This window comes from Perissodus microlepis, chromosome 4 (assembly GCF_051167445.1).
Source record: "Perissodus microlepis isolate ML-2025 ecotype Zambia chromosome 4, ASM5116744v1, whole genome shotgun sequence".
NCBI classification, from domain to species: domain Eukaryota; kingdom Metazoa; phylum Chordata; class Actinopteri; order Cichliformes; family Cichlidae; genus Perissodus; species Perissodus microlepis.
This window is the reverse complement of record NC_140464.1, coordinates 21177176-21205088: the sequence shown is the minus strand read 5'-3', so window position 1 is coordinate 21205088 and position 27913 is coordinate 21177176. Positions and strand designations below refer to the sequence as shown.

At 40.5% G+C, this 27913-nt stretch overlaps 2 protein-coding genes across 5 annotated transcripts in view; one reads left to right on the top strand and one right to left on the bottom strand.

Annotated features, from left to right (window-relative positions):
• The window catches only part of clec16a (C-type lectin domain containing 16A), a 58193-nt gene extending 34455 nt beyond the window's left edge, over positions 1-23738 (bottom strand). For all 3 annotated transcript variants that reach the window (XM_084926429.1, XM_084926431.1, XM_084926430.1), the window contains exons 1-9: positions 23517-23738; positions 22621-22749; positions 21877-22010; positions 20047-20195; positions 16852-16957; positions 11577-11700; positions 11264-11438; positions 9499-9549; positions 7773-7889 (exon numbers count right to left, since the gene is read on the bottom strand). In XM_084926429.1, coding sequence (XP_084782555.1) covers positions 7773-7889; positions 9499-9549; positions 11264-11438; positions 11577-11700; positions 16852-16957; positions 20047-20195; positions 21877-22010; positions 22621-22749; positions 23517-23590 — 1059 coding nt within the window. In that variant the 5' untranslated portion in view covers positions 23591-23738. The remainder of the gene's footprint in view (positions 1-7772; positions 7890-9498; positions 9550-11263; positions 11439-11576; positions 11701-16851; positions 16958-20046; positions 20196-21876; positions 22011-22620; positions 22750-23516) is intronic.
• Positions 23739-23895: 157 nt separating this feature from the next.
• On the top strand, positions 23896-27391 carry dexi (Dexi homolog (mouse)). 2 transcript variants are annotated; one of them, XM_084926426.1, is made up of 2 exons: positions 23896-24897; positions 25510-27391. In XM_084926426.1, the coding sequence occupies exon 1, from the start codon at positions 24363-24365 to the stop codon at positions 24738-24740; it is 378 nt and encodes a 125-aa protein (XP_084782552.1). In that variant the 5' UTR covers positions 23896-24362; the 3' UTR covers positions 24741-24897; positions 25510-27391. The 2 variants fall into 2 exon arrangements, with proteins under 2 accessions (XP_084782552.1, XP_084782553.1); XM_084926427.1 differs by having other exon boundaries at positions 23896-24904.
• The last annotated feature ends 522 nt before the right edge of the window (positions 27392-27913 follow it).

Below are 27913 nucleotides of genomic sequence, written 5' to 3'. Positions count from 1 at the left end.
CTGCACATGAATATGAAACTCCCGGACGTTTCAGAGACTGCAAGTAATCATAAAGCAGTCATTTCAAAACTTGATGATCCTCTAGTTCATTTTCTACATACAGCACTAATAGTCTAGTCTGACGGAGTTATGACTTCAGGTAAGATTACAGTTAAAGTTAGTTTAGCAGCAGCAATTAGACAGGCTACAACAATTAAGGGCATAAAATGTAAGAATATAGAACATAAAATCAGCCTTTATGCAGATGATGTGTTACTTTTTCTCCAAAACTCTCAAACCAATATCTCTGGGGTAATTGCATTGATAAATTCCTTCTCAAGTGTCTCAGATTATTCAATTAACTGGTCGAAATCAACAGTTCTTCCGATTAATTGCTCCTTCCATAATTCTTCTCCTTCCCCACTGCAATGTGGAAATATAAAATATTTAGGTATCAATGTCTCTCCTAAACTTTCAGAATTAACTAAATTAAACCACATCCCACTTTTAAAGACAGTAGAAGGCGACCTGGCTAGATGGAAATCTTTACCCATATCACTCATGGGAAGGGTCGCCGCTATAAAAATGATGATCTTGCCAAAAATAAACTATTTATTTTCAATGATCCCAAATAAGCCATCACAAGATTGGTTCAGATCTCTAGACTCGTACATTTCTAAATTCCTTTGGAAAGATAAACCCCCACGTATCAGCTTAAAAACACTACAAAGGACCAAGGATAAAGGAGGATTAGATCTGCCTAACTTTAATCACTATTTTTTAGCCAACAGGCTTCAGTTCATCTCTAGATGGTTTAAACACACCTTCTTAGATGAACCTTGGATAGATGTAGAACAGGCACTATGTAATAACCTAGAAATTTCAGACCTACCATTTATCAGCTCAAACATCAAACGACATGAATGCTTTAAAAGCATCAATATTAGCTCTTCTCTGACAGCATGGTGGGAGTTTCTAAAAATGACAGAGTCTTCATTAATCCCATGCAAACGTACACCTATCTGGAACAACCCGGACATATTACAAAACAATAATATGATTAACTTTTCAGATTGGAGTTGCAAAGGAATTAAATACTTGGAACATATATTGGAAGGAACAGACTTTATTTCGTTTGACAGACTAGTTATACAATATGGGATCAACAAGAAACGATTTTTGGAATATCAACAAATTAAATCCATAGTAAAAAAGAAATTTAATCCCAGTGAAGCTGAATTACAAACACCACCAAGTGTGGTACAATTTCTTAGTCTAAAACCCCCCAAATTATTGTCTAAAATATACAGAACACTTTCTAAAATAGATGAATCAATATCCCTTCCTATTGCAAAATGGGAAGCAGATTTATCAATCAACTTAGACCCAAACCTTTGGTCTCAGATATGCTTAAAAACCTTTCAATGGATCAGAAATCCCAGTTTGCAATTAATACAATACAAAATATTACACAGAGTGCACTATACTGGTCATAGGATGTTCAAGATGGGCTATACGCCTTCCAACAACTGCTCACACTGCACAGCAAATACACCGGACAATTACATCCATGCTCTTTGGTTCTGTCCACCAGTTCAGAAATTTTGGCGTAAGATATGTGAAGACTTATCAAAGTGTCTGAAATGTAACATTCCAGCCTCCCCTTTAGTATGCTTGCTGGGCAACTTGGATGAGGTCACTGCAGAAATAAACACAGCCCACGTTGTTTTTACGGCCCTATGCATTGCCAAGAAAATGGTCCTCATTAACTGGAAAAATAAAAATAATCTTAATTCTAACCAATATAAAAACCATCTAATAGATCACATTAGTCTTGATACAACCTCTGCCATCACATTTGATCAATCCCTTTGGGCTCCTTTGATCGGCTTCATCACCTAGTGGGGGTGGGGGGTCATGGTTTGGTCCTGCCTTCGCTATTGTGGTTGATGTGGGGGTAGGGACGGCCTTAGGGCGTCTGGGGAGTCCCTAGGGACGTTTCCCTGGAGGGCCTAACCTGGGGGCTGTGGCCATGACCTGGTTAGAAGCTCTGGGGCTCTTGGATGGTGTTTTCCTTGTGGCTGCGTACAGCGGAGATGGGGGAGGGTCTGTGCTGGCGGACGTTGGTTACTGGCCTGGTAGCCTGGCTGCCCCTGGGAGGGTCCGGGAAGGGCGTGGAGGCTTGGGGGTCTGGGGGTGCTCCGCCCCCCGGTCTGGGGTGCTGGCCGGGCCTTGGGGGCTTGGGTCCTGGCTGTTGTGTCGCCGGAGCAGTGGGCGGGTGGGTGCAGGGGGGCTCAGCCCCAGTGCAGGGGACCTCTGGTGCATCGGCCCAACTAGGGGGCTCTCTAACTGGTGGGGAGGTTGTTACATCTTTGCAGGTGGTCTCCTCACTACAGGAGCTCACTCTGCAGGTGGGGGGAGAGATATAGGAGAGGGGGAGAATGAACTCAACCTGGGTGTCTATTGTCTTGTGTAGTTTGGGAGATGATTGGATGATGGGGTGGGTGCAGTTTTCTCTGGGGTGGAGTCGGGTGGGCTGCCCCGGACTCTGTGGGGCTGGGCAGTGCTGCTGCTGTGGGCCCCGGTCCGGATGGGCCTGGGCCTCCTTGCCCTGGTGGGTTCCAGAGCGTGGGGGTGCCTACTGGGGTCAGCGGGGGAGCTGGCCCCAGGGAGGGGCCGCTTGCCCCTCCCTTTCTTCCCTCCCCATCCTCAGCTGCCTCCCTATTCCCGCTCTACCACACCCGACCACACACGCAGGGCTTGGGGTGCAGGTATGTCACCAGGGTGCAGGGGAGGCACTCCCCCTCTGTCCCCTTCTGGCCGCCTGTGCCTCAATTTTATTCTGCAACCTAGACATCCACATTACTCACACTCTCACATAACACATACATATAGGGCCTTGGGGGTGGGCACGTTTTACAGCATCCAGAGGATGGTCGTTGTACTCCAACCCACCTCTGGCGCTGGTGCCCTACCCTCAATTTTAAATGCATTTAGACATTGAGGGTTTTCGGGAGGAGCCGTGCTGCTCTCTGAGAGGAAGCTAGTACCATGCTCTCCTGAGTTTTAAATGCACTTTAGAACAGCACACAACAACATTACATATGAGCGGGCGTAGGGAGGTTTGAGGTCTTCACTCACCCCGGTTCTGTTAGCCGTCAGGGCTGGGGGGCTGGGAGGAGGTGCTGGCCGTCAGACTGGGGTCTGGGATGCGGGGCCTCCCTGCTACTGCAGATAAGGAGGTGGTCCGCTTGCCTCCACCCCAGAGAGAAGGGTTACATCTCCTGGGTCTAGGTGCGGCTTGCCCCTCTGGGGGCGGGGGTACCTGGACCTGGGATATAGAGTATGTTTGGGGAGTGCGACTGTCTGTGCAGTGTCTATTTGTGTCTGTCTACACGTTGGGTGAGTGCCGAGTATTTGGTTGTGCATATGGGGGTGGGAATGCACGTCTGTGTCCGCGTGTGCCTGTTTGTCTGTGTCTATATGTCAGGTTGGGTCTTAGACTCAACCTCTCTGGGTACATCTCAGGCCCTCTAAAGTACGGAGGCCTATCTCCCCTCACCACACTCCCTGCCGGTGGCTGATGCCCTTAGACGTTGGTGTGTTGGTGGTCCTTGTCATCTGGGGCTGGGCGCTCATGCATGTACCGGCTCACTCCTGGTGGCCGATTGGCGGGGCCGGGCGCCTGTGGCCCGGCTGGGCTCCTTCCGGGGGGTGGGATGCCCTCAGGCCTCTGGCCTCTGGGCCTGAAGCTCGGTCCTCTCTGGCACAGCTGGCTGCCGGCGGAGCCCGCGGGCACGCCACTGCAACCCCCTCTGGCCTCTGCTCCGTAGCTGCGGGGTGACCTCTCGTTTGGGGCTCTACTCAGCTCTTCCCAGGAGGGTGGCACGGTTCCCCCCCTCCCTTTGGTGGTCCTCCTCGGGTCCTTGTACTCTGGGGCCTCTGGATATCTGGGGCCTGGATCTCCTCCATACCTGCTTCATACCCTGGTGGGCTATGGCTCCCCCACACTCCCTAGCAGATCGTTACATGGAGAAACCTTTGGAATACAAGCATGCTGATCCACACAGGTATGCACACAGGTGTACACACGGGTGTTCACAGACGCGGACTACACCTTTCTTGGCTGCTGCCTCAAAGCACATTGTGCGCTGTCTATCTTGCGTGCTGCACAATATCGTTTATTATTTAGTATCTACTGTTATCTACTGCTAGCTAGTTTATTGTGATGGTGCTGTTTTTATTATGCTGCTCTTTGTTGTTTGCTTTCTCTTCTGTTTTTTTTCTCCATACAGGTGATCCAGGCGTTTTGTTTGTTTGTTTGTTTGTTTTTTCCTTTCTTCCCCCCCTTCTCACCGTCTCTTCTCCCCTTTGGTTTTCTTTCTCTCCCTCTCTTTCTTTCATTCTTTCTCCCTGTCCTATCCCCCAGTCACGTCTGTCCTGTTTGTAGCAACCGAAAATAAAATAAATACATAATTATAATAAAGGTCAATCAAATGGACCAATATGGCAAGGCCATGATGATCCACTTGGTAAAATAAATCCGCTTGGCATCTTTCTTGGCCTTAAGACAACAATTCTGATGGCTAAAGATCCAAACGGGACACAAAAAAAAAAAAAAAAAAAGATTACAGTTAAAAAAACAGCTGACCAAACAGTTAAGAGTGGAAAACAACGTCTCATATTCATGTTGATGTAACGTCGACATGTGTTACCCGTGTTAACATTTCTGCACACCATGTCCTTATAGGTCAGAGCTGTTTTAGGGTTTTATAAACAGCTTAAATTTGTGGGTGATTACTGTATGAAGCCAATAATTAGCAAATTAATCTATTAACTGACTGATTGATATTTAATGAGCAACTACTGTTATCAGCACTTTTTCTCTTTTAGAAATTATAAGAAAATGATGACGAGGTATCTTCTGAGATCCACGTTGATCCATGTATTTTCAGCTTTATGTTCTACCAGAGAAGCTTAGCAGGATTAAGTTGAAACAGCATCCTTCCTGATCTTTTATCAAACCTTGGTGCAATCCTTCACTGTTTGAAACAAGCCATTTGGCTCCCTTACTTTTTCCTTTAAGCCATCGGTCCTCTGATTGGCTCCTCTTGCAAATAAAAAAAGATTTCAGTATCAAGTAAGAGGGGCTCATGGGGACTACTTGTACATATGCTAACCGTGCACTTGCAAATGAGCAACCACTATTTCAACAACTCATTGTAAAAACAGGAAGTACGGAACATCGTAAAAGGAATTGATATATTTCATTCATCCTCTGATTTAGCAATTAATTTAGTAAGTATTTATCAGATTATTAAGGAATTACAATAATGATGGTAGTGGCTATAAAACTAAACAAAACACACACTTTAATGGCTTCAGGGATGATGTGAAACAGGACTGAATTCCAAGATAATCCTTTCTCTCTGGTTTCATTTCGTGAAAAGATTCACCTGCTCTTACACCGAGAGGAAGAAAACTCTGTATCTCACACTGAAACTGGGTGGCCTGATTTCACTGAAGTTCTTGTGCTAACACAAACCACCAAACACAAACATGAGCATGTGACCACGTCAAAACATACATGCACTTACATACGAGCAGGTGTCTGAAACCATCCTCGCTATTCAAATGTGTGCCTAGGATAAACCCAGTATCAGTTTCTCTCCATCAACCTCTGGTGAAGGTATTGTGGATGAATCACTGCAAAAAGCTGCATATTTATATACATCATTTAAAACCCTCGCTTTGGCCCTTTCTCCTCCATCTTTTCTTTCTTTTTTATTAATTTCTTATGACACAAAGGTATTCTTGTAACAATTAAAGTCTTAAACATGTTGCCACTATTATTTTATTTTATGCTTTTTAATTTAAAATTCAGAAAACCTTAGCTATTAGGTTTTTTTCCCATGCTTTAAAAATACTCACATACACTGTGTGTTACTGGTAGGATTACATTGTAGTTACTGCTAAAAACACAGTGTGTATTTTGTCAGAGACAAACCACAAACCAGTATCAGTGTGTGTGTGTGTGTGTGTGTGTGTGTGTGTGTGTGTGTGTGTGTGTGTCACACCTGCTAGCTGACTATATTCTGGTAAACCGCTCGCAGTCTAAACCAATGCTGAGAAATTAATGGAGGTCAGGGAGCATGCACGACATATCTACAAACACACACACCCGCTTGAAAGTAGGGTGCCATTTGCAGGTCAAAAGATAAACCCAATTTTCCTGCACAGTAAACGAACTGCACGAACTTACGTTACGCAAAAAAAAAAATACTGCCACATGCATGCAAATATCAAAAACATGTATCTAACTGGTGCACTTGCAAGTAAACACATCTACAAAAGTGTGAGAGAAAGAGAGAGAAAACACTTCTTCCAGGAAAGAGATCTGGGTTAGGTGAGCCAGCTCTGTCAGTGTTCCATCATGTGACCTAATTTCCTGCCACATCAAAGACGAACAGGAGGTGCCATTTGACCACCTGCGCAAAAACAGAGCCCATACCTCATATGTCTGCTGTTTTATCTACAATAAATCAATCTATAACACGGTACATGTGATTTAGCAGATACGCATGCAACTTCTGAGTGTCTACTTGGCATCTTTAGAAATAGTTAGTAGCACTTCCTCAATTAACCATGGTGATGTCACACAAATGCGTGGCATGCATAACACTTGTTCGCTGCACTAATGTGCTCATTAGCATTTTTATATGCACCAGAACAAAATGCCAAATACACTGCTGCAGGGTAAATGCCAGTAAATCACACAACCTGCACCGGTATCCATCTTATCAATGTCAATCAGTCAGAAAAAGAATAATTAATGTGCAAATGCAAATTTGTGTTGCCTAGTGGAACGGAAAAAAAAAAAAAATTACCCCCGGTAAAAAAAGAAAACAGTAACTCATGGATAAACACAACAAATATGATTTGTTAATCTACTTGATTTTACTTAAGAGAAAAATATATAAACAGGGAAAGTGATCTTGAATGAATATCTGGCAGGTACGTATTTGGGTCTGGCTGCCTCCTGTTGTGGTACACCAAAGCTGTGAAGACATCACGCCTCTAGTTATATTCACTGAAAAGGTAGGCCGTTTCTTACAACAGCCAGAGAGCTCTTGCGCGCGCACGCACGCACAGACACACACACTCAGCACAGAGAATAACCACAAGGGTTCTCAGAAACGCTCACTACCTCGGCACACCCACCTGGCTTTAAAAGCAGATGGTCAAAAAAAAAAATGTAAGAAGCAGGGGCGGGGCGATGAAGGAAGAGAAACTGAATCAAGAGTAGAAAATGAGAGGTGAGGGGAACTGGATGGGGAACATTAGGTGATGAAAGGGGAAGATTAAAACGGTGGCAGAAAAGAAGAGGGAAATTACAAGAATATGCAGATGGAAATTAAAGGGCACGGAGCAGTAAAAGGAAACCGAATGCTGCTATCCAACGCCGTGGCAGGAAGACAGAGAGTACGACAGGAATCAGGAGTGTTCAAAAAATGGAAAGGGAAGAAAAAGAAAAGTCAAGTAATTTGCATATTGTTGCCTTGATGTGGGTGAATCATGGAGAAAACCATGACCCTTCGATCTCATAACCACCTACGCACACTTCTGGAACACAACTGTGTGAGTGTGTTGTGTATGTGTCCATGCGGTTGCTTCGTAGGTGTGAGTGTGCACATTTCTTGTTTGTATGGTGTACTCACAGTTTTACCTGTTACAGTACAGTACAGTTTACAGTACATTAACATATACAGTTAAAGTGTGTGTGTGTGTGTTACCGTGCTCTTGTGCGTGCTGTGAATATCTGTCGGTGTGGTGAATACAGACAGATCTCCGTTGAAAATAACATCTGCAAGGGCATTGACCAGTGGCTGATAGTGGATGATTAGAAACACCTGAAAAACAAGATCATAAACACAAAATAAGTAAAATCAGTTTCTGGGCCACTAGAGCTGAATAGAAAATAAATTATAGTGTTAAAAATTCATTTAGACATGATCATCTGCACCAACATGTAAGCATTGCAAATTACACAAATATAACTGGCTCCCTTTAGTTAACACGATTTACAGTCACTGGCCACCAAGTGTGTGTTAATGCAAATACCTGGCAGGAATTCATGTAAACATGAGCAAGGAATTCAAACAAAGCATCAAAATAGGGGAAAGGGGTGAGTTAAGCTACTCTGAACGTGGCATGGCTGTTGGTGCCAGACTGGCTGGTCTGACCATTTCTAAAACTGCTGATCTGCTGGGATTTTCCCACACAAACATCTTTAGAGTTTACAGAGAATAATCTCTAAAAACAAAAATATCCAGTGAGCAGCAGTTCTCTGGGAGAAACTGCTTTGTTGATGTCAGAGGTCATAGGAGCGTGGCCAGACTGCTTCGATAACTTCGGTAACAGTAACTCAAATAACCACTTGTTGAAAACTCAGAAAACTGAGCCTACAATTTGGAGCATAGGTTCAACAAAATTGGACAACATAATATTGGAAAAATATCGCCTGGTCTGATGAGTTTCTCCATGAATCCATCCTGCCTTGTATCAGCAATTCAGGCTCCTGGTAGTTCTGGTGCGGGAGAAATTTTCGTGCACACTCCCAGAGTATTGTTGCTGAGACTTTATGACTATAGTGCAGAGGTCCCCAACCTTTTTTGCGCCACGGACCGGTTAATGCCCGACAATATTTTCACGGACCGGCCTTTAATGTGTCGCGGATAAATACAACAAAATAAAACTAGTACCGGTACCGAAAAAAAGACGATTTATTCATAACACACGTGAAAAGACCCAGGAAAACAGAGTTAAAGATAAAAACGATAACAAAATAACGCTGAAAACCGATAAAAACCCTGAAAACCACACATTTCACACCTGAGCCTCAACTCTCGCGGCCCGGTACCAAACGACTCACAGACCGGTACCGGTCCGAGGCCTAGGGGTTGGTGACCGCTGCTATAGTGCACCCATCTTCTGATGGCTGTGTCCAGAAGGACAACGCACCATGTCAAAAAGCTCATATCATCTTAAGCAGGTTTGTTGACCATAACTATGAGTTCAATGCACTCAAAAGGCCTCCACAGTCACAAGATCTCAATCCAGCAGAGCAACTTTGGAATGTGGTGGAACGGGAGATTCATATCATAGATGTGTCGCACCTGTAATGCTGTCATGTCAATATGGATCGAAATCTCAGGAATATTTCCAGGACTTTTGTTGAATGTATTCCATGCAGAACTAAGACAGTCCAGGAGGTAAAAGTTGGTTAAAGCAAGTAATAACAAGGTGTAAGTAATAACTAATGCAGCATAAAGTAAAGTTTTATTTCCATTATTCACATAATAAAGCTAGTAGAAAAGGCTTTACAAAGAGCAGCTTGACTGTATGACAATACACCACCGAATTAAGCAGCCACAGCAAGATTACACTCACAAGAGTGTCAGCAGGCAGGTGTGTGTGTGTGTGTGTGTGTGTGTGTGTGTGTGTGTGTGTGTAACTTACTTGAGACAACAGATAAAGGGACACCTGAGGGTTGATCTTCCGCTCTTCAGACTAAAGAGAGAGAAAGAAACAAGAAGATTTAAGGTGATATATAATAACAACAAGAACATAATGTGTGTGATAATCATTTAGTAGTACGAGTATAACAGTCATGACCCATATTGCAAGCAAGTAAACATTTATCATGTCAAAAGAAAAAATATTTGATTTAAACAGTGTTTTAACTGTCTAATGTTCAACTATCTGCATTTATAACTCATAATAATTACGCTTTCACCTGGAATATAATCTTTTCAGCTCACCTTTGTTTTTTTATAGATATGTTAGGGCTGTGTGATATGACACAACACACTGGATGATGAAACATTGTGCTGTTGCAAAACATGTTGCTGTTGCATGTTGCAATATTTTTTCATTGCTTTATATGACGATTTGCAATAGTCACCACGGTGTAAAATAGTATGCAGAGTTTATGAATGAGAAGCAAAAATAAGCTGTCAGGTGCTCGAACTAAACTTTACACTTAAACGTTAGAATAGGCTTTCTCTGTGGCACACCATATAATAAAGATCAAGATAACTAGTCATTACAACTTGCATTCATAAATGTATATGGTTTCATGCATTGGTCAAAACACTCGACCCCAGGTATACGATGCCCAGCTGAAAACACTTCACACAAGCCGAGTTGCCTCATTTATATTAGGAGTGTCTGCAATGCAGCATACTATGCAAAAGATATGTGGAAGAACAGAACAACACGTCTCTGAATGAACTTAACAGTGTGCTTGGACACTCTGCATTTGAGTCAAGTTTCCTAACAACCATACAGGAGCAGTAATGATAGCCAGAGTGAAGAGTGAAGTTGTGTGTGGTCATCTAGTGTGTAAATTTGGAAGGGGTGGGGAACTCCAGGGCTCAAGGGCCGATGTCCTGCAGGTTTTAGGTATCACCTTGGGTCAACACACTTGAATCAGATGATTAGTTGTTTACCAGGCCTTTGCAAAACTTCAAGACATGTTGAGGAGGTAATCTATCCATTTAAATTAGCTGTGTTGGATCAAGGACACATCTAAAACCTGCAGGACACCGGCCCTTGAGGCCTGGAGTTCCCCACCCCTGCACTACGGGATAATGCCACATAAGGCCCATATTTATTTCATTTTTGATTATTTACTTTAAATGTAAAAAAAGAAATAGTACTTTTCATATGGTGATTACATAACTATTCACTGAATTTATAGAAAACGTATTATAATGATATATAGTGTTATTGGGATAGAGGGAGAGAGAGTATTAAAAGGCTTACTGACCAATCGAAGCACTCTACACCACACATATGGCATACTTTCTATGTTCTATGTAATTTAAGATTTTACCAAATCATATGCAGGCACAGAAGACCATGCAAACTCCACATGGAAAGGCCCCTGAATGGTTTGAACTCAAAACCTAGTGGTAACCTCTATGTCACCCACACAGCACCACCTGCACAAACTGGCAAATACCTAACCGTAACTTCTAACTCATAGCTTTTCTGAGGTGATCAAGCAAAACCACTGGTTAGTCATTAATCAAGCTAAGAAAAAAAAAAAACTACTACTGCAAACTGAACATTTTTCAACTTTTTAATTTTTCAACTTGATAATTAGCTTAGGAACAGAACCATACTACACTGCATGTGTGAAATGAAAGGAGGAAACCACTTCAATAAAACACACACTTCAACTTTTGAACCTGTGAACATGCACTTCAGAGTAACGTACCGTCTCAGGACTGACCAAAGAGTAAACATAGAGTGGCAGAAAGAGACGGTTGAGGAGGTGGTCGGTTAAAACGTCATTAAGGAATTCACAGTTGATGATGAGGATATCGTTTAGGTAGTGGAGGTGGTCAAGGTGCTCTGCTACCAGGTCACTTAGCTTCCCCCTGTTTTTATGTCTAAGACACAGCAATGACAGACAGACAGACAGAAAATAAATAAATATATATAACATAGAATAATAAGCATGAGCCACATCAAGGCTTCAAACAAGGACACTGCTGACATCTAGAGGCTACAGTGAGAAAAACACTTACTCTTCATCTGTCTGTACACACTTGTCCAGTTCGATGACGTGGCTGCCGATAAACCAGACCAAGTTACTGAAATATGGGACCGCGGTCTTATCTCGAATGTAGTGCAGCATGTGCTGGTTGTCCACTAGAGAGAGTAGAGGCATGGAGAGTTATTATCAAGGTCAGTTCCACAAATACAAAGACTCATTCATGTGTACACAAAACATGTGATCCTTGAGGAATACCAGAATATAACCAGATAATTATACACATTTAAAAGCATATTAAAATAAAGGATGATCTTACTAAAAGATTAAAAAAAAGTAATTATTAAAAAAAAAAATACCCAAAGGGTCAAAATAAGGACACAAATTGTCAATCCACTATCAGTAAAGCCAGACGAATTTCCCTTTTATATGTAAATTAGTCAAGAATAAAATGCTTTGCCAATCAGTTTTTGCTCTGTTTAACCCAAGCTTGTGGCCTGAGCTTTCCAGATGCACCCTCTTGAGAGGTGGCCAGTTTAGGTAAGAGCAATTTTCACACATTAGGTGTGTTTACATATGTTGGGATTACCACTGTATTGGTGGAATGAGTGTGCATCAAAAGGGTGCACAGTCTGATTTACTGCTTTAAGTTATGCTATTCAACTGAGGCCTGCAAATTTAAAGAAGAAAAAATCTTTGAAGAATGGGCCTGACCTCTTCGGCTTGCTCCTAACTTCTGCTTAGAGAAAGGCAGCTCCAGGATTATTAGCCACAATTAGAATTTGACCGATATTTTTAAGGCTAATATTGACACTGATATTTGCTGATATTTTATTTCTTCCAGGCAAACAAAACAGAAAAAGTTTCCTAAACATCTGTTATTAGTAAAGAATCATTTAAGTTGTTAACATTCTACTTGGATCATTTGTTCACGTGTTTTGTCAAGAGGCAGGTTGCAGAGTGCCCTCTGGTGGCCAAACTATGCAACATCAATGCTGAAAGCATGCCTGAAAAGTATTTCTCCTCTGTCTTTACTACTTAATATATTAATTTATTGGTCATTAAAAATGCTGATACTTCTGGATCATCAAATAACTTTTATTGATAAATCGGTCTTTAACCACTGCACTGCCTGCAGTCAGATTAGATTGAGGCTAAGCCATGTCTTGGGGAAGAATACTAGAAAATAAGAAACTATCTGTCCTATTGCTGTAATAATTTTTATTTCTATTATATTGCGAGCCTTTCAGTGTTAGAGCGCAGATTTTATTTGGGGCAAATATACACAGAACAAAGTGAATTTGTTCACAGTTAACTGGAAGGTGAAAATGTTTTTTTAAAACCTGACAATGCAATCAAAGTTCTGCAGGTCTGCTTATTTAGAAAAAAAAACTTGTTTAAAAAAATCTGGTCAAGTCAATATGGTTTCTGATGCTTATGGGTCTAACTGCAGAACTTTAACAAGCACAGTTACACTGAACTCCTCCAATAATAGACTTTTTTTTGTTTTTTGTTTTTGTTAATTTAATTTGAAGTAAGAACCGGCTTCACTTTAACATACAAGGGTTTTTCAGGGGAAAACAGACAATCAAAAGAAACACAGAAGTAAATGTTCTTTACGTGTTGACTTAGGTGAATGACAAAAGCAACATCCTGTAGTAAACACCACCAGTCGAATTATAGTAACACTTTTTCATGGAAAATCAAAATGCAAATAAAACCACATGGTTATTATACTTCCAATCCAGACAGGTCAAATTGAGACAAGTAATGCATGAGCAGCCAAATTAAATTCATGAATTACACAATGGATAGGGAGACACTGACTAAATAACCACAGTGATCAAAACTGTTGAGCCCATCACCAAAATAAAAACCAACATGTGGGGCTTAGCTGAAAATTAGGTCGTTGGAACAACAAACCCAAGAAACAAAATGAGACCTTTTTTTACTGCATGAATGAAGTGGATGATACAGAATGATTGAAAAGAATTGTGATGACGCTAATACCCCATACATTTAGAACAAATACACCATTAGGAGCAAGCAGGGCTGGGTAACAATTCACATTAAAGCTCCCCCCAAAACCCCCAGACTAAGTTAACACTATAGAGCTGAGGTGTCTTGACATCATTCAACACATGAAGAAGAGTAACTGTAAAGAAACTGAACAGGATACCAAGCCCTGAGAAAAAGACTGAATGAATGGAACCAACTTACATGAAACTGGAGTTAGGCAGATGGGACGCGCAGAAAGAGGAGGAAGAGGGAGGGGAGAGACAAAAAGAGGAAGAGTGGTTGTTGATAAAGGAGAGGGGGGGGGGGGGGGGGGGAACAGACACAGGTTCAATGTGAGTAAAGGGGCGGCTGTGGAGGGGTGGAGGCTGGGAACGACCTCACAAACATTTATTAAAAAATAGCAAGGGCACACCTGGAAAAGGAGTTGCATATGTAATGTACATATTTAAAACTTGTTTTGGGATTTTATGGAGGATTATGTGAACAGCAGACACTGAAACAAGCAGCCCCCACCCCCAAAAAGAACAGTTACATTACTTGAAAAATCAGCGCAATAAGAAAACCTGATTCTACACAATGACTAAATGCTTTGGGTTCTGAATTAAATCCTTTTTCAGGTGGCCATCTGTTGCAAGGCATGTCCTAAGGAATCATTAAGGAGCATCAATACGAAGTAACCTTCACTGCAATATTTTTAGTGTTGTGATACTCTAAAAATCCAACTAATTAAAACGATTAAATCAGCAAAGGGTTTTCCACAATTAAATTATTATTATGCACAAGTGTAGTAGGCAGTCTAAAATTCAGATGTTGTGGCTGGTCCCATGACAATTCTCACAGACTTGAAGTCAGAGTTGCTACATTAAAATGATGCTTCCTCTTTCAAAGATTCCTTATTAAAGCATAGCCCGTGGTCAGTTTAGCAATGACACATCCCCTATAATACTACATTAATTCATAAATGACTTTTGTTCTTATATTGTACAAGTTGTACCTTTGGGAGTTAGAATCAGGATGTTATGGACGGCGGAAGAAAGCCATGTTGTACAGAACAAAGTGTTACATGCGGGACGAGACGGACAGATACGGACACAAAGCAACAGCTTGTGAGACTTTAAAGCCTTTACACTGAGCAGCTGTTTCATTTAAGGTGACAATAAGCATGACATGTACAGAGAAGCCAAAACCATACAAGGCAATACCAGCTTCATCTGCAATGAAATGCAGACAGCTTGGACGCACAAGGAGCGCACATTGACGGCAGGAAGGAGAAACACTGCTGCTGAAAAAGCTGCTGAAAAGGTGTCGATGTTCAGACTGGTACTGCTTTCTGTAGTCTTTCTGAAAGACCTGCAGCCCCCCACATGACAGAGCTACAGGTGAAGGGATTTCAACACCTAACTGTGCATGGTGCTGGACTGTGTGTACTGAAGAGTCTCTTTACAGTATGGTGATTGTAACGTTTATTCTACCACGACTTACTGTGAACTTTAACCCTGTGAGTTGAAACCTCAGGTAATTTTATTAGAACCAAAAAAAAAAAAAAAACCCAAAACAAACTACAACAAGTCTGCTATTTTGTCTAATTTAAATTGTTACATCAAAATGTTTCTTGTTTATTTTTAATGAAATCTTAAGTGTAAAAGCATTCAATTAGCTTTCCAGGGACTATAAAGAATAACACGAGAATCTTAAAAACGTTAAGAATAAATAGTTTCAGTTTGCAAGTGTGGATAAAAAGTTCTAATATTCATATTATCATATCCAGTTAGAATTCTATAAAAAGTAAATGCATGTCATGGTTATAAATAACAACATCGCTTGGACAAAATCTTGTAATGAATAATTCTCCTAAAAAGGCTAATGCGTATAACCAGGAAGATATCCAGACATTGATGTGCATCCACATTTACAAAAAAGTTTGGATGATGTACAAAACGTAAATAAAAACAGAATGCAGTGATTTGCAAATCTTATAAATCCAATCTTATTTTATTCACAGTAGAATACAGATTCAACCCGAACACTAAAACCGAAAAGTTTAACTCTCATGAAAAGCACTGAATAATGTTTAATTTGATGGCAGGAGCTGATATCAAAAACGTTCAAAGAGGGGAGGAGATGGGGGGGGAGGTAAGAAGCTGGTAGAGTAATTGGTGCTACAAAGAAACAGTTGGAAGAACATTTTGCAACTAATTAGGTTAATCAGCAACAGTTTAGAATTAAAAATGTGCAGATGCAATAATGTGCACAAGAAAAAAGCAAAACAAAATAAAAAACCCTTGTTAATAAATTTTTGAACAATTTCAATGTTCCTCAATGGAACATTAGTCTTTAAATATTTCACCATCTACAGCAGCGGTCCCCAACCCCCGGGCCTCGGACCGGTACCGGTCCGTGAGTCGTTTGGTACCGGGCCGCGAGAGTTGAGGCTTAGGTGTGAAATGTATGGTTTTCAGGGTTTTTATCGGTTTTCAGCGTTATTTTGTTATAGTTTTTATCGTTAACTCGGTTTTCCTTGGTCTTTTCACGTGTGTTATGAATAAATCTTATTTTTTTCAGTACCGGTACTAGTTTTATTTTGTTGTATTTATCCGCGACACCTTAAAGACTGGTCCGTGAAAATATTGTCGGGCATAAACCGGTCCGTGGCGCAAAAAAGGTTGGGGACTGCTGATCTACAGCACATAATATCAGAAGATTCAGAAAATCTGGAGAAATCTTTGTGTGTGAGCGCCAAGGCCAAAACTCTGAATTCGATGCCCGTGATCTCCGGGCTCTCAGTCAGTGCTCTATTAAAAACAGGCATAATTTTGGCCTCAAGAATGCTTCCAAAAGTCACTGTGTGTGAACACAGTTCACAGTGACATCCAAAAACGTGGGTTAAAGTTCTATCACGCAAAGAAGAATCCAAATTTGAACAGATATGATACAAATGCCCCACATTTTGAAACATGTTGCCGCCATTAGTGTTAGAATATAATTATTGGTTTATGAGATCTGCAAATCAATGCTTTCAGTGTTACCAAAATTTTACTCATTGTCCCCAATTTTTTGCAACTGGGGTTGCATGTTGACCCTAAATAAGCAACAAAACATTAAAAGAAAGAAAATTTGCCAGACTGCTTTTTAGTGTGTATTTGTTACAGTGTTACCTGTCAGTCATGCTCATGCACCAGAAGCAGCAGCAAGAAGAGGGAAGAACAGAGAAAGGCGGTGGGCAGTCCCAGCATCCCGTGAGAGTGTGTGGATGTAAGCAGCGTGTGCACGTGCGTATTCACGGCACTCACCTTTGTAGACGTTGAGTGTGATGGTTCGGACTGCGATGCGGACCATGCTTTCAGGGTGGTTGAAAAACTTAATGGCCTCGGTGTACAGGGCAAAGTCATTAGTGTGCTGTGTGTGGGAGACAAAGAGTGGGCGCTGGTGAGCAAGACAAGGCACTGCACCATTTTGTTCAGGATGCAAATGACCACAGAGAGAGATAGAAAGCTGCTAAAGGAGACAAGAGTGCTGAATTTTGAAGGTTAAAACTTAACAGAAGCAGTAATCTTATAACATTACTGTTGTTTTAATGAGAAAATACTTAAAAAAATACAAAATACTGTTTTGTGAGATTCAGAGTGGGTCCACTACAAAGCTAGATTAGTAAGTTAGTGAGCTATGTTGATCCTAAAATCAAGAGCTTTCTGTATCATGTAAGTGGCTCTCTTTCCCCCTGGCTAAATCGCTGTAGAGTTTCGTTTTATAAACTGGCTGGAAGAACCACTTTTTTTTTACAGATTCTCTGCTGCAGTTTCATACATGCAAACTGTTAAGCTGAAAATCACTAAAACCAATTTGCATAAATTTGGTGGTTCGGAAAATATTTTTTAAATCTTAGTATCCTTGATTCTAATCTGCTGCTTAGTAACAGCTGGAATTGGAGCTACTAGAACACAGTACACACATTCAAATTCTAATTGATTTGACTTTTACCTGCTGACAATCTAAAGCGATTTCTATGTCTCCTTTATTAAACAGTCTGACAGTAACGTTTAAACTGGATACTATTATAGCTTAAAGTTTCAAAGCTCTAATGTGCAGCTGTCAACTTAGAAATAAACAGCACAGCAGAGAGTGCACTCAGTGATAAAATTAAAATTAAACTGTTATTTTATTGCTATGTGTGCTCTTCAGATTAATGATTTTCTTCAGCATTAATTTCTTGGCCTTTTGCAACACCGTTGAAAGGTTTTTATTTTTCTTTACTTTGACAATGTCTGATTGGAAGAGGTGGCACTCACGTGTGAAGAAAGGGTCACATGACCTGTGGAATGCTCCTTTTTATATGAGCGTGCACAGAGCCTTGACTAGAGAACCCAACTTAACAGAGACCTTATAACCACCGTTGTGATACCAGTCAAGCCAGCTAAGCTAAAGAAAGCCCAGCTGTGTCAAACGTCCCTCGCAGTATATCCCCCTGGACCACCTCACGTACTGCTAGACTCATAATAATCTTGTGGGCATTGCAGTGTTGTTTGTTTTGCCATTAACTTTTCAAGTTTTCATCTTTTAACTATAAAATTCTAGTATTGGCATAACAGTTCCTACAAGAAATTTGAACAAACCAATGTACTTAATTCTGAGCATAATGAGCTTAACAGCAGGGACTTCTTCTTCTAACCATAATAAGATTTTAGAAGCTCAACACGTCTCAACATACCAGCACGCTCCACTTAGCAATTCTGCACAACAACCTGATAACTCTGGATACTACTGTTATCTCTCTCTGTGCCAGTGCCCGATTGTCCACCCGACCATTCCTCAGTTGCTGTGACCTCCAGGCAGTCATAGCTGCGAGTCAAGCATTTAAACAGTCACCCAGAAGTCACAGCAAATGAGGAGTTCTGAGCCTGACACCAAACCCAAACCCACTTTTTGCAATAGTTTTAAAAATGTGACTTGTGTAGTTCTGAGAAGGAGGAAAGCTGAGCAGTTATCAAACGGCGCCATCTGCAGGAGAATAAACTATAGCTAAGACTCCAAAATAATCAAACTAATAGATTAATTTAAAATATTTATATAACATATAATAATATAAACTGCTTAAAAAAGGTTTTAATTCTTTTTATAATTAAAAAATATATTTGACTTTAGACCAACAATGTGTCAAGTTGGTTATTAACACTAGGTATTTGTTAACACACAAATTAAAACAAAAATTTAATAGTTAACTTAAAAAGACATAAATGTTCTCAGATCTACACAACAGGTCTGGTTTTGGCTTCAGGGGTAATGCTACCATCAACAGTACACCAATAACTTTCCCCAGCACAAAGAGGCCAAGGGAAAGACTATAGATATCGCTGAAACATCAGAGGTTAGCAACATCACAAATCAATAGCGTGGTCAGAGTTCTTGGCAACAATCTAAAACCTCATTTGCAAACAAATGACACACAAACACACAATATGTATCATATAGAAAAATAGATTTAGAAACAAGCCCAAGAAATAATGTGTTCGTGCCACGTTCTAAAAATTCAGTTATTTGCTGTGTGCAGTATCTCTTAAATCAATGCTTCTACACAGGAAGCCAGTATTTTGACAGAGAAAATGTGCTGCTGATTTGCAGAAGCTCTGTTTCTATGTTCTGCTGCTAATCTGCATGTTGGGATAAGCACACTGATAAGCTTTACTGGCAGAAAATGCATGTGACAAATACGGTTCCAGACTGAAACTTACTTTAAGTGTTTTTATTTGTTTAATTGAAGGCATTTCATTTCTAAGGATTGTGATTTTAGAACAAAATCAACACAGGCACAAGTTCAAGTGTTGTGCAGTAATTGTGATTATATATACACAAAAAAGAACCACTCAGATGCCTTGTTTTTTCCTGTGCAGTCTACAGCTTCCTCATTAAACCACAAAAACAACACTGCACATGTGGAAACAGCCTGCTCGGCCTGCTGGTGTAGCTGCATGCTACTCTCTGCCCCTCACTGAACAGAGTTCACACAATGAAAAGTATGCCTACAGCAGGGCAACAGGAAGTCAGTACTACAATTCCTTTTGAGTTAATTTGTCAGTGGGTTGCTAAGAGAGTTTGAAAAGTGGCAAAATGTAATGACAAAGTTAACAATAAGGAGGTGAACTGAAGTTTGCACAACTGTCCCCCAAGCACTATTTGTATATAATTTCATACTAAAATAAGTGCATGTGTGTAGTAAATTAGATAAAATATTATATGTATTCCTTCAAATTACTTACTGAGGGGTAAAAAAATTCCATTTTTATCATTTGCAGTTTCAGACAGTTGGCTGATATTACAAATTTGCTTCATTGCACACTGCTTCCATCCTTAGTGTCTTATGTTTCACCACTTCCTTCCCTCCCTCGTATCTCTCATAAAGATATGCAGACACTGAGCAGAAGGTTCTCCATGTTTTGTTAGCCTATCTTTTTCCTCTCTCACATCATCCCTTCTCCCCCCCGTGGCCTTACCTCATTATAGAAGAAGTGCACGGTGTGGTTGTTAAGTTTGAGTGACAGGGTCTTAAGGAAGGAGATATAATAAGCCATGATCTCCTCATCCGAGAAGTCAAACTTGTGGACAATAATGGAGTTGACGTGGTTGTTTGATAAGAGATAATCTGTAATGAGAAAGGAGGCGACACGTTTAGGGTACAGAGAAGAGATGGCTTTTATTAAGCCTCCAGACTGTCATGCAATTTATCTAATAGCTCAGCATTTACAGAAAATGACACAGTGTTAAAAGCTGAAGGTGGACTGATTCATTTCACTACCTTAGGTTTTCTTTCACTGTTATTGGAGCAAAGGTGAGGTAAAGCTCTTGTGGTGACTGCAACACCTTGCTGAAATACCAACTTTGGTTTATGTTTATAACAACCCATTGTGAAATGGACAGTATATAATCTACTAAGATTTTGGTTCCCCAGTAACAGATTTAACACTGTCTGTGAAGTTGGATTTAAGAAATAAGTGCTGAAAGTTAAAGTTTTTAGAACTTGTTTAGTGCCATCTTGTGCCAGTTACAGACTTACATTAGTTTATGTTACCTAACCACCGTTAGAACTGATAACTCAGTGGAATATAAGGAGACTAAAACTTAAAAATCAGTGTAAGGGGATCACTTTTGTACTGCCCCTCACTGCCATGTATTAGCTGTAATATTCGGTTTTGCAAAGCACTTGAAACCAGCGTGAAGGACAGTCTGTTTCAATCACCAGCTCGACAAGCTCTTATACAGAATGCACCAAGCCGCGTGATCAACTCGCAAATCAGATGTTTGCCAAGTGCAATCAGCACTATTTTATGAAATAAAATAATATCGTTTTTTTGTCCATTGCATACATCAACCTATTTTTCCTGCGTTAGTAAGAAACTTTGTTATGTTTGACCATGTGGTAACCTGTTATGTTGTAAACTGTTTAGGTGTGCTTGGGAAAAGAGAGACTATTTTATTGTATAAAACAGGCCTCATTGACTTGGATTTTTGACTCCAGCTTGTTGGTCCAGTAAACCACCTGTCACCTGAGAAAAACAGATTCTCCTTCACACATAGCTCATTTACAAAGTGCTTTATAATCCTGGATATTGCAGCTAACAGGTGGATTATCCCATTTCAGTGCAGCTAGCCAAACAATGAAGAACCACTTCCTGCTTAACAGACAGAAAGTTAAAGTACAAAGTATAGACTTGGTTTGTTAACAACTGAACATAAAAACTGTAGTACTAGAAAACAAGTAAAAAAAAATGGAAACACGATTAAAGTTTATACGGTTGAAAAGAGAATAAAGGGTTCAAGAAGCTAGCTGTGATTATGTTAATTTCAAGTATTTAATTAATGGTATAAAAATCTGTTAAATTGTTAGCAGAAAACAACGGATAAACAACTAAGTGAAAAACAACAGCTTGCTAAAAATGTGAATACGAAGTTGTATATTATTAGAAATGGTTAGCGGTTTAATTATTAGCTGTACACATTTAAAGTACATATAGTTACATTGATGTATGGATAAACTGTGGATTTGTTAGCTAACAACACAAACTAAATAGCTAGAAACATAGTCACATGAAAGAAAGTTTTCACAGAACTTTATACCGTCAGTGCTTTTTACTGCTTTTACAGTTTTTACAAGGTAAGCAGTAGGCAGTTGCAAAAAACAGGAAAAGAGTAAAAGTGGAAATGACCCCCTTAGACTTCTTTATTTTTCCCTGAGTTAATGGTTCTATCAATAGTTACCTAACATAAAATAATGTCAGTCTATTAGCAGCATTAGTCAGAGAGTGAAATGATGGAATACTACTTACATAGGGAAGTCTCATGGCTAATGTTTTCAAAAAGTATATTGAGGGTCTGGAGGAGCTGGACACACACGTAACGTCCAGACTTCTGACGGAGGATGTTCAAGAAGAAGGCAAACATGTTCTTCTCCAGGAAGAAACTGGTCACAGACAGAAGACACAAGCAGGTAAAAAAAATGTATTTCAAGTTGACTGAATAACATACAATCATCATAAAATGGACAATGTCTCTTAAAAAAAAGAGAGAGACATTACCCTGCTTACTAATATTATGGTTAGGTGTTTATTTATCATTTTCATACAGTATTCTTAATTTACAGCACTGTGCACTTGAACAACCTCTGAGTGTTGGCTAAAGACTTTTGCACAGTACTGTAATTCTTATTCTTATCGCAGTTGTTCTACTCACTACACCCAAATGCATCTCAGCTGACTCTCACTTTACTTTTCAGAATATTTCAACACTGTTAGACCATCATAATTTATGTGCAGCGATATACGGACTTTCTTCACTTACAGACCGCAAACTTCACCTTTAAAAAAATAATCTCAGACTAGTTTTTTGTTTAATATTAAGTTCTCATTTTAGAGAAGTAAACACTTCAGTATTTTGCATCATAGAAACTGGATAATGTTTAAAATCATCACTTTGATAGCAGAGTAAGATGTCAACTTCCACATTAGAGTGCCACCTTCATATCTGTACTTAAAAGTGATGAATCGCACACTAAGACTTGAACTGGGACTTACTCAAACACAGAGCTGTCATTCTGGTCCCCCCAGATGAGGATCTCTGTGATCGAGCGGATGGTCTCCACCAGAAGGTTCCTGTTGTGATCTGTTACTGTTGTGTTTTTTGTCAAGACGTGGTACATATACCTGATAGAGAGAGTTACAGAAATAAGGTGAAAATGTGAAAGAGGAGGTGACAAAAGCCATTTGTTTAAATTTGACTGAAGTCATTAACATTCACATATCTGTATCTAAACCTAGCAGGACAACGATTGCACTGATCTCGTGACATTGCAGAAAGCTGCTAGATAAACCTAACAACGTTTCAAAGGAATATTGACAGATGCAGTAGCGCTGTCACTGGGCTAGTGCAGTGTAATAACCACTAACCTAGAAACTTGTGCACACAAGAGGTTTCCCTCATTTAGCCTCACTATATCCCTGGCTCGGGATTTTATGTGCTGATTCAGGTTGATCGAAATCACCTCTCAATGTCATGCACCTGTTGGGGTTAAACGAATGCATGTTTTCGTACTCTGGTAAAACCCAGTGTTTTCCAGCATGAGCTCTTTTAATTCAGCCTCCATGCAAGCTTTACAAAATTGGTAAATACAGTTCTTCGTGTATTAATGATATTCAGATTAAAATTTAATTTAAACACTTAATTTATCGTCTAAAATAGTGTCAATTCGGTTTTTGTCTGCAAGGACTACATCAGATTTTACTTACCTCGCAAAACATAATAAGAAAATCCAGTAATCCTTGCTTTATTACAATTTGATTGAATAAATGCATTTACACACATTCACTACTGCTAAATATTTGGCTAAATATAACGCTGGTAAAAAACGACTGTCGTTTTCAACCAGCGACCACTTAGGCTAACATTAGCTTATTTCATGCTAACTACTCACTTCAAATGGTCCAGGGAGTGGATATTTTTCGCTTTCCCCTGTCCTCCAACCCAGCTCCGTGACCGGCCAAACATGGTTGCGGTTTTAATGGGACTGCAATTTTGCCGGGCGCCTTGTTTTGCTAGTGTTAGTGTTCGTATCTATCCATTACACCCACTTTCCCGTTCGGCTAGCTGCTTAGCAAACAGGGGGTGATAGGCGGTGATGGCAGCCACTGCGGGGTCATTACGTAATAGCGTGGGCAAAGGGAGTTGTAGTTCTTTTCTCTACGAGAGGGTTTACAGTAGAACTGAGAAAAAACTACAACGAATGACTTCCCATGCTATCAATGATGGTTAAAGCACGCGACCATAACTGTTATAGTGATTGACAGCTCTAAGGCCAATCAAACGCCGACGCTTTGGTTGGTTGCTGGTTGGGACTGTTTTGATGCGGTTGCCAGAAATGTTAAGACGGGACATTATAAACTATAAATAATTCGACGTGTGTTTTTGTGAATAGTTCGTCTCTCTCTTGGGGGGTCCGGGTGTGTAAACAACAAGTCTGCAGTAGTTTTCTTGCATTTTTTTAGACTGACTTCTATGCTACTTTTTTTTTTTTTTTTTTTAGCTCTAGCCACCAGCTGGCATGGCGTGAATTCAACAAACTCACGGAGTCAATGCCAAGAATGCGTCGAGCTAACTGGCTGTGATATTTGAATGTGTTCCTCTGGTTATAATTAGCTATGGACTTTATGTTGTTTAGCCCGCATGATTTCCTGTCGTTTTCTTCTGGGCCGTACAGATAAGCTACCACATTGAGGGCTTCCTCTGAATCGTCGTTGCAGGCCAGGACGGGCCGAAATGGATGCCCCAATCCCAGCTACCCACACAGACTTCTAACGCTGACAGCAACAACTTCAGGCCACGCACACACATACACAAGAACCCCGATCCGTGGCTTTATTTATTTTCTATGACACACCAAATTTATGCCCAGCTAGATTCGGTGGAATCGCTCCTGGACGAACTCCCATATATGTTTTATTTGGGCCTGTTCTTTGTCAACGTCCTGATCCTCTATTATGCCTTCCTGATGGAGTACATCGTCCTGAATGTGGGGATAGTATTCCTGCCTGAGGATATGGACCAGGCACTGGTGGACCTCGGGGTGCTGTCCGACCCGGCCTCTGTTCCCTATGATACGGACACGGAGCTGGATGTGTTTGAGGGATATCTGGAGTGACAAGGCGGTCCTGGAAGGAAAAAACGGAATAATCAGATTTTGATAATGATGTTGCTGGGATCAAGAGGTCAGGCTGGTGCTCCCTGGTCAGCAGTTTGTTGGGAAAATGCCTCAAAGTGGATGCTTCTTAAGCTTTTTGTTCAGAGAGGCATATCAGGTAAAAAGTAAGCAAATGGCACAAGTGCAGTCAAAAGTTTAAGTATTTAGACAGTCATAGTTTTGCAATTTTGATTCTATACACCAGGACACTGTGATTGAAGTACAGACTGTCAGTTTTTCTTTTGCATTAACTTTTTAGGAATTACAGCCTCTTTTTATACATAGTCACCCATTTACATAGGCTGAAAAGTAGTTCTTCAAGTGTTCATTTGGTGATGATTTCCATGGGTTCAAGACTTCTAGACAAAATATTTTTATCCAAGCAGTTCTTGCCTTTAAAATTTAAAATCCAGTTACTTTCGAAGCTCTGAACACGGAGGACTGCATAAAAACAGCTGTAGTTTCTAAACTGTTAAATACTTTTGTGCAATCCCTTACTTAAAGCTGGAAGTCTGCACATGATTGTTTGATTGTTAAAATCCACCGTGGTGGTGTACAGAGGCAAAGATTGCGTAGTTGTCCAAACACCTAAGGACCAGATTGTAACAGTCAATAAGTAAGCACCATATATTCAGTACACTTTAATAGCCAGTATATCTGTTATAAAGTCAGATTTAAAAATCAAGCTCTGCCTTTTTATGATGCAGTAAATGTTTTTTTGTGTCTCTAGGTTGTCTCGACTTAAAGACAGGTAGCCTGAGGATTCATCACTTGCAGACTTATGATCTGTGACTGTTTGATGGAAAGAGCACTTTGGGAAGGCGTGTTCCCAGCAGAATATCAAGCAACCACAAGAGGTTAGCGCTGGCCTCTGCTACCCTCGCTTTGGATACAGCGAAAATGGAAGCACAGCATGGTGCAGGAGAACGGAGAGAGACAGCTGTTCCCTTTGGAAGAAAAATTAATGTTGCCAGGGATGTGGATCTATCCAGGAACTGGAAGTTCACTCTAAAAGCAAAATGTGTTTGAAACTTGCCGCATCAGCCACGGTGTGATGTCCTACAATGTGACATATGTCAGTAGAACTGGTGAAGTGCAGGAAAACAAGTCACCGTTTTATCCTCTAATACAGAATCCAATTCTCTCTTAAGAACATCCTCGCGGAGATTTGGGTCCACTAACATCACCCTTACTCTCAGAAGCACAGCTAAGAATTATGGAAGCACTGGTGAAGCATAACACTGTCTCTGGACTGAGGCGGGGAAGATGTAGGACATAAAAGCGCTGTAAACTTTTTAATATTGTCACTGTGCCATTCACCACAAGTCAGAGAGTATTAAAGTGTCGAGAAAGAGGTATTTCTTTAATGCTGTACCCCTTTGTTTAACCTGCATCGCATCAGTAATTAGGCGGAGTGGTGACCACTGTGATCACAGCTGGCCAAACCTGTCAAATGTCTGAAAAGGAGCCTCTAAAGAAAGGCTTCCTTCTTTTCTTTTTTTAAAAAAAACAACAATTTACTGAGAGACGAGATGCATTATGCTGACCGTCTTCAGAGGATTTTGAGCCAGCTGTTTAATTCCTTGTGTTCTCCTGCTTGTGCTGTCACAAATTTAGAGCTGCTTTTTATGAAGTGTATATTCTCAACAGCAATAATAAACTGGATTCAAGCAATGGATCAGTTACATAGTTATACAAATGAAATGGTTCACAGGTAACCATTTCATCCACGAGCTTGGCCAATTGTGGATGGGGAGAAAGTAAATATAAATTGTCTATATTTTGCTAGACAGCTTTTCACCGAGATTGCTGGTGCTGGTATTTTCCCTCGTCAGCACTCAATATAGGGAGATAATAATCCACAGCCACACTGTGTAATTAACTAATAGGGAAAAAAGGGAATAAAAAGTCTTGCTGTGATACAAGAACTTGGATGAAAACACAAAGTAATTCAAGAATGTTTTTCAGAGAGTTGGCACCAGAGTTTAACAAAAAGCCGATCATTGATACCTGATACCAAATCGTTTTTTATGTGGGTTAAGGCCTTGGTGATATTTTGGTAGTTGTTTTTATCAAGATGTCCGTAGCTGAGTTTTTTTGGAGGGAAAACGTGTTTGGAAACAGTATTTAGACCACAGGGCACTAAAACTCAGGATACTAATAAAATATATAGTATGAATACTGTGTGTATTCCATACGTTTATGTGGAACTTAATCAAACAGGAACAGAATCAATACGAGGTAAGGCTGTGAATAGGAGATAATATTTAAGGAAGTGTGTAATCTCGCTGTCTCATGCTGTAAACAATGTTAGCAGGCGGCTTTCTTTTCATTGACCAATGTCAGTACAACAGTGCTTCTTAGTTTTGGTATGAAAACAGTAGCATCTGAAGCTGTAACAGATTTTGTACAAAAGTCAGTGGCCATGCTGTTTCCCAGGCATGCTACCCTGTACAGGGCCACCATCATCATCATCATCATCTCGCGGGCAACATACAACCTGTGCTTGTGTCGTCCCACCGCATCGGCTTCTTTGCAGACATGCACATGCTCAAATGAACTGTAGAGTTTTATTTTCCATTGTGTATTTAATAAACTTTGAGCGAATGCCAGCTTGTAGCCTCTTTCTTTAAACCATCAGCTTGTGTATTTCTGCAGGTGTGAGGATTTTATTAATAATCATGTGCATCAGCGTGATGTCATATTGCTTTTTAACCACAAGAGGGAGTGAGTGCAACAGAGAACAGCAGCAGTGGCTTCAAATTGTGGGAATTCTTTGAAGTCTCCACAATTCGATGATGGAAATCCCCAACAATGCTAAGTGTTCAGATTTGTTAGAATTTGCAAAGCGTGGTGGGAGTACGCTCTGCGTGATAACTGCCAGATGTGACGGACTGTTATTTGATTCGACTCTGAGAAGCGGTGCTGCCAGGAACTGTAGATGGACATTTGCTTACTTTCAGGTCTATTCATAATGTGAATCCAGTATTTTCCCTTTCTATTTGTTGAGATTCAATCTCGACCCAGTTCTTTCATAACCAACAATTCATGCTTCACGTGTGAGATTAGTAATGAAGTATCTCACAAATGTAATTTTGTTTTTTATCACTTCGTCGAGTGCGCACGCAGAGACT